The 15,244-nt window shown below is 39.8% G+C and overlaps 1 protein-coding gene across 4 annotated transcripts; it reads left to right on the forward strand.

Moving 5' to 3' along the window:
* Positions 1–204: 204 nt before the first annotated feature.
* On the forward strand, positions 205–14,918 carry stap2a (signal transducing adaptor family member 2a). Of its 4 annotated transcripts, none has more exons than XR_009067058.1 (12): positions 205–463; positions 3,682–3,753; positions 3,822–3,941; positions 4,659–4,715; positions 4,801–4,952; positions 5,110–5,241; positions 5,323–5,392; positions 6,458–6,560; positions 7,583–7,678; positions 7,739–7,876; positions 13,527–13,655; positions 14,319–14,918. XR_009067058.1 is itself a non-coding variant. In XM_057858426.1 (11 exons), the coding sequence occupies exons 1-11, from the start codon at positions 356–358 to the stop codon at positions 14,372–14,374; spliced, it is 1,104 nt and encodes a 367-aa protein (XP_057714409.1). In that variant the 5' UTR covers positions 206–355; the 3' UTR covers positions 14,375–14,918. The 4 variants fall into 4 exon arrangements, 2 of the variants coding, with proteins under 2 accessions (XP_057714409.1, XP_057714410.1); XR_009067059.1 differs by having other exon boundaries at positions 7,748–7,876; XM_057858426.1 differs by lacking the exon at positions 13,527–13,655 and having other exon boundaries at positions 206–463.
* The last annotated feature ends 326 nt before the right edge of the window (positions 14,919–15,244 follow it).

The following is a 15,244-nucleotide window of genomic DNA, read 5'->3' on the forward strand; positions in this document are numbered from 1 at the left end:
TGGATGTGTAACACTAAAGTGAAAAAGTTAATTGCCTTTTTTAAAATAAATTAATTAATTAATTAATAAAGCTTAGATTTACCACATACAATTGTTATACACATTTTCCACAAAGCATGAGAATATTTTGGACACAATTCCCCTCAACCAATATTTAATCTGCAGAGTGCATGCACAGCCCCCCATCTGTGACCCCCCTCCCAAACACAGCATGGTCCACCAGCCAGCTGTTGGCTTATTGCCACAGCACCATCTCATCGGGAGAAGGCGTGTCCCTCGCCCGGATTGCTCTGTGCGCCCCTTTGTCCTCTGATGGTGGTAGTGGTGTCGTGGTGGTGCTCAGCCGGCGACACTTATGGCGGCTGCACACGTCAGGCAGCGCACTGGGTCGGGTGGAACCCGCGCGCAACTCCCGCCCTGTTACTACGAGGGCTACCTGGAGAAGCGAGGACCTAAAGAAAAGGTAGGTTCGAACCGGTGTTTCCCCACGGGCTGTTAACTTCCTTATTGTGAGGGAATGGGCGAGGCGGCGAGTGAACGTTGGTACATGCAGTGATTTTCTTCCTAGATACGTCTTGTTTTTAGATAAGAAACAACCGCCTCATTGTCTTCAGAACGAAGTAAAATGTCAGAAGGTTTATAGACTGAATCACATATCCAGTGAGCTTGGCAGGAGAATGTTGTAGCCATAGTAACAGCATGCTCCCTGGTGTGTATTTTCAGTGTATCTTTTGAAATGCTGAAAAATATCTGTCTCATCAATGCATGGTGATGACACAAGGGGGATCCCATCCCCTCAGGGACACCCGGGCTCTCAATTAAGATGGTTTTACCGCAGGCTAGGGCTTGCCATTTGAGCCAGGCTCAGGTGCAGGCAAAAACAGTCCACTGGCTACAGCTGCTGCCCATTCACCAGCCATCTCATTGGCAGAAAAAAAATAGATGCAGTGATGCCGTCCCCTAAAAAAACCCCCAACATATTTAGTAATGTTTGGAAAATCTTACTGTATAAAGTTTTACGAAACAAAAACCAACAATCACATCAATTAACTCATAGGCTGCCATTGACGGCGATAGATATCCGTTTTTATTCAAAATGGATAGGATGGCAATCACTGTCAATGGTGGCCGCTGAGTTAAATATACTTCAAGAATTACAGTTGGTATTACTCTACATCAATTCAACAGTCACTTGGATGAATATACGGTAGGTAATTCATTTTATCGTTATGGCACTCATATTCATTTATCTTTACAGAGGATAAAGAATACTCGGCAGTGTAATGTTATGTTGGTTGTCTACATGTGCTCCCGTGTGGAATCCGTTGCTTAAAGGGTTATGGCACTCCAGCAAAGATTATTTACAGTGTTATGAAAAAGTATCTGAACCTTTTGGAATTTCTCACATTTCTGCTTAAAATCACCATCAAATGTGATTTAATCTTTGTCAAAATCGCACAGATGAAAAAAAGTGCTTTAACTAAAAGCACCCAAACATATATAGGTTTTCATATTTTAATGAGAATAGCATGCAAACTGACAGAAGGGGTGGGGGGATAAGTAAGTGAACCCTCTGCCTAAGGAGACTTAAAGAGCAATTTAAACCAATTTTTCCCAAACAATTTGAGTCAGGTGTGTGCCCAATCACTGATGAGTGGTTTAAAGCTGCCCTGCCCACTATAAAACACACACCTGGAAAGAACTGTCTCGATGAGAAGCATTGTCTGATGTGCATCATGGCTCAGTCAAAAGAGCTGTCTGAAGACCTGGGATCAAAAATTGTGGATTTATATAAAGCTGGGAAATAATACAAAAACATCTCTAAAAGTCTGGATGTTCATCAATCAACAGTCAGAGATGTTGTCTACAAATGGAGAGAGTTTGGCACTGTTTTCTCCCAAGGAGTGGCCGTCCACCAAAGATGATGCCAAGAGTTAAGCGCAAAATACTCAGAGAGGTAAAAAAGAACCCTAGAGTGTGCTAAAGGCTTAGAAAATCACTGGCACTGTCCAATATCTCTGTGCACACATAAACTATATGTACAACTATGGCCAAGAATGGTGTTCAAGAGAGGACTCCACAGAGGAAGCCACTGCTGTCTCAAAAAATCATTGTTGCTCCTTTAATGTTCCCAAAAAGATACATGTACACTCCACAAAAGTTGGGCCAAAATATTTTGTGGACTGACGAAAAAAGTTTGATATGTTTGGGAGTAACACACAATGTCATGGGTGGAGGAAAAATGGAACAGCTCACCAACATCAACACCTCATCCCCACCGTGAAGCACTGTGGAGGGAGCATCATGATTTGGGGCTGTTTTGCTACCTGGACAACTTGCAATCATTAATGGAAGAATGTATTCAAAGGTTTGTCAGGATGTTTTGCAGGAAAACCAGAGGCCGTCAGACAGTTGAAGCTAAAAAGAAGATGGATGCTGCAACAAGACAATGATCCAAAACACAGAAGTAAATCAACTTCAGAATGATTTCTGACGAACAAAATAGATGTTCTGGAGTGGCCAAGTTAAAGTCCACACTTGAACCCCTTTGAGATACTGTGGCATGACCTAAAGACAGCGATGCATGCTAGACATCCCAGGAATCTGACTGAACTACAGATGTTTAGTAGAGAAGAATGGGCCAAGATTAGTCCTGATCGATGTGCCAGACTGATCTGCAGCTACAGAAAGCGTCTGGTTAAAGTTATTACTGCCAAGGGGGGGGGGCACAAATTATTAAATGTGATGGTTCACTTACTTATTTCCACCTCCCCCTTCTGTCATTGTTTGCATACTTTCCTCATTAAAATATGAAAAACTATAAATGTTTGGGTGGTTTCTGTTAAAGTAGACACTGTTTTCACATCTGTGTGATTTTGACAAAGATCAGATCACAGTTGATGGTGATTTTATCTAGAAATGTGAGACATTCCCAAAGGTTCAGATACTTTTTCATACCAGTGTATGTGTTGTTTAGTCTAACTAAATTTCAAATGGGAGTGGTGAAAAACCTCTTAAATGCAATTTTTTAAAGAATATGTCACTATTTTTTAAATGTTAAGTGAGTTGAGGTGAGTTTACCGTCACCACACAGTGCTCATATTCAATGTCTGCGTTTAAAATTCTGTGCAAAAAAATTGTCCTAGCGAAGACTCCTATAAAAACAATTTTAGGTCTGGACACTCATATCTTTAAGACACCTCCGAAACTAGATGAAGAAAATTAAGTGCAGCGTCTTCTTGGTACAGTGGTACCTCAACATACGATCGCATCAACACACAATCTTTTTGATATCTGACGTAAAATTTTACTCTCCATTTGTTTCTACATCCAACGACATGCTCGAAATATGACGATTTATGCGCAGCAGTTTCTTTGTTTTCCCGCAAGACGGACGGAAGACGGATTTTCTTGTGAGAGAAATCAACATGGGTTCCAAGAATGTTAGTGCAGGTGATGAAAAAAACGGAAAATGTGAGGCTTACCATTGACATGAAGATGGAAATGATAGAAAAATATCAACATACGACCATTTCGACTCATGAACAAGGTCCTGGAACAAATTAACTTCGTATGTAGAGGTACCACTGAATATAAGTGATTTTGGTCGCTTTCAACTTTTGAACATGACTTCAACAGCCACTTTAACCTCCACTTTACACTTTATTTTCTCTGTTCCAGGCACCCAAGCGTTTGTGGACATGTTTGTGTGGGAATGCATTGTATTTCTTTAATAATTCCAAGGACACTCACGTAAGTATGATGTAGTAGACGTGGTGGGTCTCTGTGAGAACCAAATCACCTGTTTGTGTGTTTTGCAGTATGTAGAGAAACTGGAGCTCAGTGGGTTCGTGTCCTTAAGGGATGACTGCAGCCGGGACAGAAATTTGGAAGCTGCCAGACTGATTCTGCGCATGAAAGATGGAGAAACCAAAATAACAGTAATTTCAGTCACAATTTTCACACGCGATTAGGTCTGGTATTAATAATAGTTGTTCTTCGTTGCGGATAAAGAGTGGGTTCACGCATGACTTGGTGCAACTAGGCATATTCAGGTAAATTACATTGTCGGTGCCGGGATTAGCGATGAAGTAGTATACTGTATAGTAGGATGTTGTCAACCTATAAACACTTGCTGTTGATTTTCACAATACTGGCTCCCCCACCTCAGATTGCTGGAATTGTGTGCCCTACCCAACCTAATCACATTTCTTTTAAAGTTACCTTCCCTCCTCTTTCTCCCGGGTTACCAGCCTCCTCTATGGTGTCCATGGATAAATATAATTAGGTTACGATAGCACCACTACGTTCTTAGGTAGAATAGGTGTTAAGCAATATATGTTTTTGTTGTTTGTTCTTTTCTTCTTCGCTTTGTCCTTCTAAACCCCTTTTCTGTCCGCTGCTTTCTCAAACAAAACAAAACAAAAAAAGTACCACAGTGGAAATATATCAAACTCCCATGTGGCACATTAAAACTGATTAGACTCTAAGGACACTCAGATTCCCATTGTCGGGATCTAAGCAGGACAGCTAATTTTTTATTTTTTTTTTTCAGTTACAAATTTCACACGTGATTAGATCCGGCATTAATAAGAGTTATTCTTCGTTGTGGATAAAGAATAGATATCTCAAGCTAGTTGCACTTTTTTTTTTTTTAGGCACCCAACCTGGAATCAAGGGAGCTGTGGAAAGGTTTCCTCTACTCTGTCATAGATGTAAGCACATTTTTTATTTTTTAACACTTTTTATTGTCCTCATTGTTTCACCTGATAAGATTTTTTTTTTCCTCTTATGTGACAGCTGAATGTACCATCAAGCCTCACATTGCTGCCGGGCCAGCTGCAAATGCTGAAGGAGGTAGTGGATAAAGAAAGGTCCCGGCGGAGAAGTCGCACTCCCACAAGAGCACCCCCTTCGCCTCTCTCTGTTCCTTTAGTGGGGGAGATTCCCGCGTAGGTTTTCCAAGAAATTCTTACAAACCACATCCAATGCAAGTGCTGTATTTAAAATTATGACATTGCAAAGATGACACGGCTAAGGTCCTGGCTGGTTGATATTTCTGTGGTATTGCATTGCAGTACTTTTTTTAACATGTGGGTGTGGATGCAGGTGCTTTCGCCCGGTGTCGCGAACTGAGGCCGAAGTCCTCTTGGACAGACACCCAGATTGTGGCAACATGCTACTGCGTCCCGGAAGAGATGGCAGCTCATTAGCCGTTACCACGCGGCAGGACCTCAATGGGTAAAAATGTGCTGTTCGAACATGAGTTTCTAAATTGAACATCTGAGCACTTCATATTTATCATTTTGTGCCCCTATACAGCTCAGTCTTCAGACATTACCGAGTAACCCAGAGGGACCAGGGTGGCTATGTGATTGATGTGGAGAATCCAGTAAGTTTAATTTGTCATAAGCGGTGGAAATAACTGAATGCAGTGCTGGAATCTCTATTTATCAGAGCACAACAAGATTTAAATTTGACCTCACACTAAAACATGTTTTTGAGGACCTCAGTGAGTAATCATAATTGCCCTGGGTTTGGTTTATTTAGTGTGCACTCTGTTGCATTATTTTTATGGATGTGTTAGGTACTTTTTTGTTTTGGGGGGGGGGGGGGGGGGGGTGTAAATCTGAGAGCTATTATAACAACTTTTTGGTTGTAGAATCCAAAATTGGTCTCAGTTTTTCTCTATCATTTTAAGCTTTTTTTTCACCATAACATGTCTTGTGTTGTTGTTACTACATGCACACAACTAGCCATATCCTTTGTAAAAAAAAAAAATAATAATAATAATGGTAGTGTTAAACATTGCAGTAATTTGTTTCTTTCATATTTCATTCTCCACATTTGTTTAAAAAAATATACATGTAGAGTAGATAGATGCAAGATGGATGGATAGATACATTTATTTGTCATTCTGCAATGCACAAGTGAATACAGAACGAAATGTTGTTGCATTCTCAGCACCCGCACAGTGTTGAGAATGTAATAAATAAAGTAATAAAAGTAAAATAAAAATATGGATTTAAAAAATGTAAATAAATAATCTGGGAAATGGTGTACTGCACAACGGTGCATTAGAAATGTGCAAAATGAGCAAGCCAGGATGATGTTCACAACAGGTATCTATTCAAATTAGCAGTACAGTACTTTGAATTCTGCAAGTAATTAACTGTGATAATTCAAAATTCAAAGTGAGTTCTAAATATTGTTAAGGAAAACCTCAATTTAAAATAACACTATGTTGTTGTTTTTTTAATCCGCACTCACCATCAACTGATTGATTCATTCATCCATTCTTTGTGTAATCCTGATGAAACATATGCTCAGTAACAGACAGTGAGTGAGCTCATCCATTCTGTGTCATTATTGCTTCATAAATTTGCTGGAAATATGGTTGAGTCGTTTTTGCATAATCTGACAACTCATAAATAAATGGGGGCTTTCTGTTCTGCAGATTCCCTGTGCAACCCTTCACGATGTCATCGATGCCCTGGTGGAAAAGACAGCTGGCACTCTGCAACCTTTTCTCCTAGAAGAGCCTTATGAGGAGAATATCAGTGAGTTTTTAAATATAGATATACACACACACACGCACGCACACACACACATATATGTATATGTATATATATATATATATATATATATGTATGTATGTATAAATACAGTGCGCCTCGCATTTCTGCAGATATTTAAGTATATCTTTTCAGGGGACAAAACTGACAAAATGACACTTTGACACAATGAAAAGTAGTCTGTGTGGAGCTTAAGAGTTAGTTCAGTTAGTTAAGAGTTAATTTAATTTCCACTCAAAATATAGCCATTAATATCTAAACCCCTGGCAACAAAAGTGAGTACATCCCTTAGAAACTACGTACATCCCCAAATGTCCAAATTGAGTACTGCTTGTCATTTTCCCTCCAAAATGTGACTGGTTACAGGAGTGCTTTCAGCATTGCTACAGAGATTGAAGAGGTGGGGGGTCAGTCTGTTAGTACACATGAAAGCCTGCCCGTCTCATCAGACCATAGGAGATGGTTCCAGTAATCCATGTGCTTTGTTGACATGTGTTCAGCAAACTGTTTGTGTACCGTCTTCAGAAGAGGCTTCCTCCTGGGGTGACAGCCATGCACACCAATTTGATGTAGAATGCGGCGTATGGTCAGAGCACTAACAAACTGACTCCCCACCTTTTCAATCTCTGTAGCAATGCTGACAGCACTCCTGTAACGAGTCACATGACATTTTGGAGGGAAAATGACAAGCAGTACTAAATTTGGACATTTAGGGATGTATGTAATTTCTAAGGGGTGTACTCACTTTTGTTGCCAGGGGTTTAGATATTAATGGCTATATTTTGAGTCATTTTGAGAGGAAAATAGATTAACTCTATAGTATAAGCTGCACACAGACTACTTTTCATTGTACCAAATTTTGTCAGTGTTTCCCATTGAAAAGATATACTTAAACATCTGCAGAAATGCGAGGGGTGTACTGACTTTTGTGATTCACTGTAATCAACAGTATTTGCTTCCTTTTTTCTCTAAGTAGTGTAATCACTTTTTTTTTTTTTTGTCCTCAGCTTACGTTTCTGCCAATGATGAGAATGGAGAAAGGATTCTCCACACCGCCCCCACCAGCCCCCTGCCAAAGGCTCCTGCACTGCCCCCAAAGCAAGGTTTGTCTCTAAACAGTTCTCAACAGAAAAAGACAATCAGGACCAATGACTTATTTATAGTCGGTGCAGATCGTTGGCCCAGCAGCCCCCCGCCGCGCTCCCCTGCACCGGACCGCCGCATTCTGACCTCATCAGTGCCTGCCTCGCCCACCAACCCCATGAGACGACTCATTTTATCACCTTCCCCCCTCGCACAGTGTAAGTGCTGCAGTTACATTCATTCAAGTCTAATCCATTTAAACTGGGAAGGATGGCAGTGAATGATCATGCTTCAGTGCTACTGATGGCAGTGGACGTCCAATCTACTTCAACTTTTGATTGCTGCTAACCCTCCCAGCTCAAATAGATTGGACGTCCATCACCATCAATGCCAGTCTAAGAGTTATTTTGTTAAATGGCTCAAAATGCTTGTTTGAGTTAGTTTGTTCAATGGCTCAAAATAGTTGTTTCCTCTTTTCAAAGTGAAATGAATGGTATTGTCATAAATCCATTCCAGGATCTCCAAAATAATAAATAATAGCCGAATGTGTCAAGTTTGAAAAACGGCTCAATTTTATGCCCAGGCTCCCTAGGTGTGCAAGTCCTAAAAAGGCCTTTAAGCAAGTACCGGGTTTCTCTGACTTGAATCAAATATTATTTGTGCCATAAATCACACATTTTTTTAACGATAGTTTGGCTGGGTCTGCGACTTAGACGTTTTTTTTTTTTTTACCCCCAACGCTAAATGAGAAGGGCGCTCAAGGCATGACTTCAACCAAAGGTTACAATAGTTTTTATTTTGTTCATTTTATTTTTTGTCGTTGTCTCTAATTCAGTTAGTTGTAATTACTTGTACTTTTTAAGTGTATTTTCAGGTTTTTATTATAGTTTTCATTTTTACAGGCTGAAGGCCTGTTAATTCACCGCTCAAGTTGTTGTTGTTGTTCTTGTGGACACTATTGTAATTTGTGAGCCGATCGTCTTGGTAGCTATGTAGAATTGGCCAGTATCTGTAGATCCTCGGAGCATGATTTTATTTTATTTTTTTAATCAGTGCTGATTGAATTATTGCAAATATATTGATGCCTTCATTACGAGTTAGCCAGTAGAGGGCGTGCACCCACAGCAGATGGATTTATGGTGCCTTAACTAAAATACCAAAACGAAGGGATTAGTGCCCACGACATTCATTCACACGTGCATTAACCGAACCCTTTGAATTAGAAAAAAACATTTTCTCCAAATTCAAAATCGATATATCTAAGCTAGCAAGCTAAAACTCAAGTGAATTTCCATTCAAATCTTGTCTCATTTGGACAACATGTTTTGAAATAGGTAAAAATGTATGCTTTCATTTTATGCCTGCAGCATCATCAAACCAAAAAAAAAAGACTGGCCCAATGCGCATATTTTAGAATTTTTCATTCAAATTTGGAGGACTATATCTTATACAGTGGTATGAAAAAGTATCTGAACCTTTTGGAATTTCTCACTTTTCTGCTTAAAATCCCCATCAAATGTGATTTGATCTTTTTCGAAATCACACAGATGAAAATACAGTGTCTCCTTTATCTAAAACCACCCAAACATTTATAGGTTTTCATATTTAATGAGGCTGTATGCAAACAATGACAAAAGGGGGAAAATAAGTAAATGAACCCTCTGCCTTAGGAGCATATTCAGGCGAAGTAGGCGATCGCCCTAGGCCCCCAACCAATAGGGGGCCCCCAACCAATAGGGGGCCCCCAACCAATAAGGGGCCCCCAACCAGCTGCCCTTGCCCCAACGAGCAAGGGCTTGGGCCACCCGAGCCAGCAGCACCCCCAACTATTCATCATGTATAATTATGTCAGCATACCAAACAAACAAATAACAAAACAAAAAAGAAAGCCATTTGAATGCTGCATTTATATTATCTCTCTCTCCAACACACGCACTACAATGGACTGTTCCACGACGACGGACTGAGTATCAGTCGCTTAGCTTCATTTAGTGCCGTTTAGTTTCGCTTAGCTCCGTTTAGCATTGCTTAGCTCCGCTTAGCTGTTCGCTAGCTTCACTTAGCTCTCCTGCGTTTTTCACCACACTAAGCTTGTTCTTTTTACAGCTCACTTGCTACTTTGCACGTCGGCTATCGTTTATTTCGAACACATGAGCGAACGTGCTCTCCATGAGAGCCAAAGTGCAGTGAGGGAGAATTTGAGAACAGGCCGGAGGCTGCTAATGCCTCTTTTAACTTTCTTCTTCTTCTTCACACCGAACATAAAATACACGACAGCACACCCTGTGGAAAAACAATGCAGTCCAGTTCCAATCAGTCGTACAATAACACTCAACAGCTGGTTAACAGCATTTGCTAAAAATTAAATCTATTTGTGACACCACAAGCAATGACGAAGAATGTTTTTTTACGGAGTGTAAACCTTAAGGTTAGCGGTTTAGTGAACGTACCTCCGGTGAACATTTCAAAATAAAAGCACGTCATGTTCGTCATATAAATAACGATTTCTGGAGTTAATCCCACATACTTCAGAATTAACATTATAATATGTTGAGTAAATACTACAGAATACAGATTCTACACTAAGAATAGCTTTCAAATGACACGCTTTATGACAAATATGATTGGCAATGAATAAAATATTATAATTATTATACTACTATTATATATAGTAGTATACTATAATAATAATGCTAGATTTTTTTTTTTTTTTTAAGAATTGTTTTGAATAATGTTGGAAAAGCAAAGTCGGTTTTCTGAATCTGTTTACTTTCCATTCTTTTGCACTAGTAAATGCTATCAGCATTTAACTTCATTGTTTATTTGTGATTAATTATTGTTATTTACATGATTTCTTTGTACTTTAATAAAGAATTTAAGTGTTCCAAAATGGTTTTGTGAATTAATAAGCGTCAACAAAAATTTCATTGCTCAATTAGTAAAAATTAAGAAAATTATTAGATCAGTCGACTAATCGTAAAACTAGTCGGGTGACTAATCAGGAGAAAATTTGTCGTTTAGGACAGCCCTAGCGTACCAGAACATATTTCCTGAACACCCTTCTCACCTTTTTAACCCCTGACCCATGAAGAGGGCCCCTGGATACGTTCGCTTTAGGCCCCAAAATTGCCAAGTACGCCATTGCTTAGGAGACTTTTTAAAGAGCAATTGAAACCAATATTTACCAAACATTTTAAGTCAGGTGTGAGCCCAATCACTGATGAGTGGTTTAAAGCTGCCCTGCCCACTATAAAATACACACCCAGTAAGAATTGTCTTGATGAGAAGCATTATCTGATGTGCATAATGGCTCGGTCAAAAAAACTGTCTGAAGACCTGCGATCAAGGATCGTTGATTTGTATAAAGCTGGGAAAGGATACAAAACCATCTCTAAAAGTCTGGATGTTCATCAGTCAACAGTCAGAGAAGTTGTCTACAAATGGAAAGAGTTTGGCAATGTTGCGTATCTCCCAAGGAGTGGCCGTTTACCAAAGATGACGCCAAGAGTTCCGTGCAGAATACACAGAGAGGTAAAAAAAGAACCCTAGAGTGTCTGCTAAAAACATACAGAAATCACTAGCACTGTCCAATATATCTGTGCACACATCAACTATATGTAAAACTATGACCAAGAATGGTGTTCATGGGAGGACTCCACGGAGGACGCCACTGCTGTCTAAAAAAAAAAAACATTGTTGCTCGTATAATATTTGCAAGAAGTCACTTGGACACTCCACAGAAGTTGTGGCAAAATATTTTGTGGACTGATGAAACCAAAGTTGAATTGTTTGGGAGTAACACACAACGTCATGTGTGGAGGAAAAATGGAACAGCTCACCAACATCAACACCTCACCCCCACCGTAAAGCATGGTGGAGGGAGCATCATGATTTGGGGCTGTTTGCTGCCTCAAGGCCTGGACAACTCACAATCATTAATGGAAAAATGAATTCAAAAGTTTATCAAGATGTTTTGCAGGAAAACCTAAGGCCGTCTGTCAAACAGTTGAAGCTAAAAAGAGGATGAATGCTGCAAGAAGACATTAATCCAAAAACAGAAGTGAATCAACTTCAGAATGGTTTTCGAAGAACAAAATACACATTCTGGAATGTCCAAGTTAAAGTCCAGACTTGAACCCCATTGAGATGCTCTGGCATGACCTAAAGCATGGGTGTCCAAACCTGTCCAAGTTAAAGTCAAGACTTGGACCCCATTGAGATGCTGTGGCATGACCTAAACTGCATGGGTGTCCAAACCTGTCCTCAAGGGCCGCTGTGGGTCCTGGTTTTAGTTCCTACCAATCGAGCCCAGACAGTTTAACCAATGAAGTTTGTGCTTAAACAAGCAGCACCTGACTGCAATCAACTGATTACACTTGTGAGACACCAGAATGGTGAAAAGATGTCGTCTTGTTATGTAGGAATGAAATCCAGCACCCACTGTGGCCCTATGTGGAATAGTTTGGACACCACTGACCTAAAGACTGCGATTCATGCCAGACATCCCAGGAATCTGACTGAACTACAGCAGTTTTGTAGAGAATAATGGGCCAAGATGAATCCTGATTGATGTGCCAGTCTAATCTGCAGCTACAGAAAGCATCTGGTTGAAGTTATTGCTGCCAAAATAAATATTAAATGTGATGGTTCACTTTCTTATTTTTCCCCCTTCTGTCATTGTTTGCATACTATCCTCATTAATATATGAAAACCTATAAATGTTTGGGTGGTTTTAGTTAAAGCAGACAGTTTTTTTTCTAATCTGTGTGACTTTGACAAAGATCAGATCACATTTGATGATGATTATATGCAGAAATGTGAGAAATTCCAAAAGGTTCAGATAATTTTTATAACTACTGTATTGTTCAACATTAAACCTGCTTAGTTACATTAACCTTGACCGTGCAGTTTCTATCATTTTTACTTCTCAAATTATATCAAATTTCATGAAACACCCTGCACAAAATGATCACCAAATTTGTACACAGTCATGATGTTAAAAGAAATAAACATGAATCTACTCACAAATCTAATGAAGTGTAAATTTACAACAAATAATTTTGCCTTTTCATCTTATTTTTTACGTTGGAAAATGACATTAAACTCTTAGTTCACACTGTTTCTATTCTTGTTTTCATGTCGACATTCTCATTTTATCCATCCTTGCCTCACTTATGTGATGCTAATGTTGTTGTTTTTTTATGTCGCCGCATTGCATGTTACCCGTAGGTCTGTTGTACTTTCTCATACCAAGTGAGAGTCAACCTTCCACTGAGCAAATCAGTTTCGCCTTCCATCAGATAGAGGATTAGCAGTCGAAAGAATTTGAATAAGGTCTGTAAATTGGGAACTAACCAGCTCCTAACCACCTGGTCTAAAACACCACTTGGCCTGGATTTAGTCAGCGTCCAAAGATGGCGGCCTGCTTGTCTTAACCTTCACCGAACCGGCTTAGACTAACTCACAAAACCTCGGGTTCGATCGAACCCAGGTTAAGAATCACTGGATTAGTGTCGTTAATTTAAAATAAAGTTTTGAGTTTTCAGTTAGTTTTTTTTTCCCATCAAAGTTTTAGTTTAGTTTTCAGTTAACCTCCAATTTTTTTTTTTTTTTCAATTCTAGTTTTCAATATTTCATTCATTTTCGTTAACAATAATAACGTTGACCTTTACTTCCAGACTTGGCGAAATGTTTTAGAAGTGATACAAGAATGGATTTGGTATAAATGTAGTTACCTGTAATAGGTTATGTTAACAGGCGCTTATTTAGCCAGTTATTCTTCATTTTATTCTTACCATAATATACTAGTATGTATATATAAACAGTGTATATTAAAAAAAAAAAAAAATCGTTGTCTCGCCCACCCAGGCGGTATGGTCTTTCCTTTCAAGCTCGGGTCCTCTATCAGAGGCCTTGGAGCTCAAGGATTCTGCGCAGGATCTTAGCTGTCCCTACGACTGCGCTCTTCCCGAACGGAGATGTCAGACGTTGTTCCAGGTATCTGTTGGAGCCATGTACCCAGCTTGGGGGTTACTGCCCCTAGTGTCCTGATCACTACTGGCACCACTGTTATCCTCTCTCCCCACATTTTCTCCAACTCTTCCTTCAACCCTTGATATTTCTCCAGCTTTTTGAGCTCTTTTTTTCCTGATGTTGCTATCGCTCGAGATTGCTACATCTTTCATTACTGCTGTCTTCTGATGTTTATCCACCACCACTATGTCAGGCTGGTTGGCCATCACCAGTTTGTCTGTCTGGATCTGGAAGTCTCACAGGATCTTGTCTCGGTTGTTCTCGACCACCTTTGGAGGTGTTTCCCACTCTGACTCAGGGGTCTCCAGTCCGTACTCGGCACAGATGTTCCTGTACACTATGCCTGTTACCTGGTTTTGTCGTTCCATGTATGCTGCCTGCCAGCATCTTACACCCTGCTGTGATGTGCTGGACTGTCTCAGGGGCCTCTTTGCATAGCCTGCACCTGGGCTCCTGTCTGGTGTGATAGCCCAGATTTTTTTGCTAAAGCGACTTCTAATGTAAAAAAAAATACGATAATTTTAACTGACACTGTATGTTCTGAGGCTGCTCTGCTAAAGGACACAGGAAACAAATCTAAGCAGTTGTTTATTTTGACCTTCACTTCTTTTTTCTCTCAACTCGCAGCTCTCAACGATGAACTGAAAATGAAGCTGGAGAAGAGACGAGCCAGTCAGGAGTAAAAAAAAAAAACTTGAAGGGAGCTACACGGATGCCAAACCCCCTTGTCATCGCAGCTACGTATTTATCCTGTGCCTTGTAGGTGGAAAAACAAAAGGCTGCACACCGCAGCCACCGTCTCATCATAGTCATAGGTGTTGATGTCAAACTTTTGTTAAGCTCAAGACTGGTGTGGACACACTTGATACTTGAGCTGCACAAAGTACTGTTTACAAACCCCTAAGCACATTTTTTTCAAACTAACACACTAACTAAAAATGTGACTTATCAGAATCACCGTGCGAGCCTGGTGCTGTTTTTCTGAGCCAGCTGTTTTTGTGCTCAACTACTAGAGCTGCTAAGAGACATTTTCAACACACATTGATAAGAACGGTAAGTCCAAAAACCTGTGAGCTGAGGAACTTTATTGTCGTGGTGGGGCCTATTTTACAACTTCAACTTTGTGTTTCCTTCTTTCTCTGATACTGTGTGTGAGCATGTGTGTATGCAAGCGTATTACTGTGATTCATTATCAATTAAACATGTCTCTTGACAAAGAAAAAAAACAAAGAGGTAACTTATTTTCCTTGATATCAGTATCTATGATGTCCAATAGCACTTTAACACAAGTGAGACAATTCAGCGTGGTTGTCAAACTAAAGTTAGTGAGACAAAAAAGTTTTATGAATCTACTATCACTACCAAAAGCATAAAGTGTTTTCCATACTAGTAGTACCAATTGTACTACATTTCCTTTCAAAAACTTAATTGACATGGAAAGTCTCCTTCAAGTGGAATACTGAATTCTGACTAAAACTGTGCAGTAAAAAAAAAAAAAAAAATCCTGCACGGTACAGTAGTTCTAACATTTCTTTTTTAAGACCTGGGCGTGA

Source organism: Corythoichthys intestinalis, chromosome 14 (genome assembly GCF_030265065.1).
Source record: "Corythoichthys intestinalis isolate RoL2023-P3 chromosome 14, ASM3026506v1, whole genome shotgun sequence".
Classification (NCBI taxonomy): Eukaryota; Metazoa; Chordata; class Actinopteri; order Syngnathiformes; family Syngnathidae; genus Corythoichthys; species Corythoichthys intestinalis.

Bases quoted from the DNA above. Each gene is read 5' to 3' on its own strand.
- stap2a (XM_057858426.1), top strand. From the start codon at position 356: ATGGCGGCTGCACACGTCAGGCAGCGCACTGGGTCGGGTGGAACCCGC. The intron at 3,754-3,821 runs GTAAGTATGATG...TGTGTTTTGCAG, and splicing joins ATAATTCCAAGGACACTCAC to TATGTAGAGAAACTGGAGCT. The intron at 4,716-4,800 runs GTAAGCACATTT...CTTATGTGACAG, and splicing joins TCCTCTACTCTGTCATAGAT to CTGAATGTACCATCAAGCCT.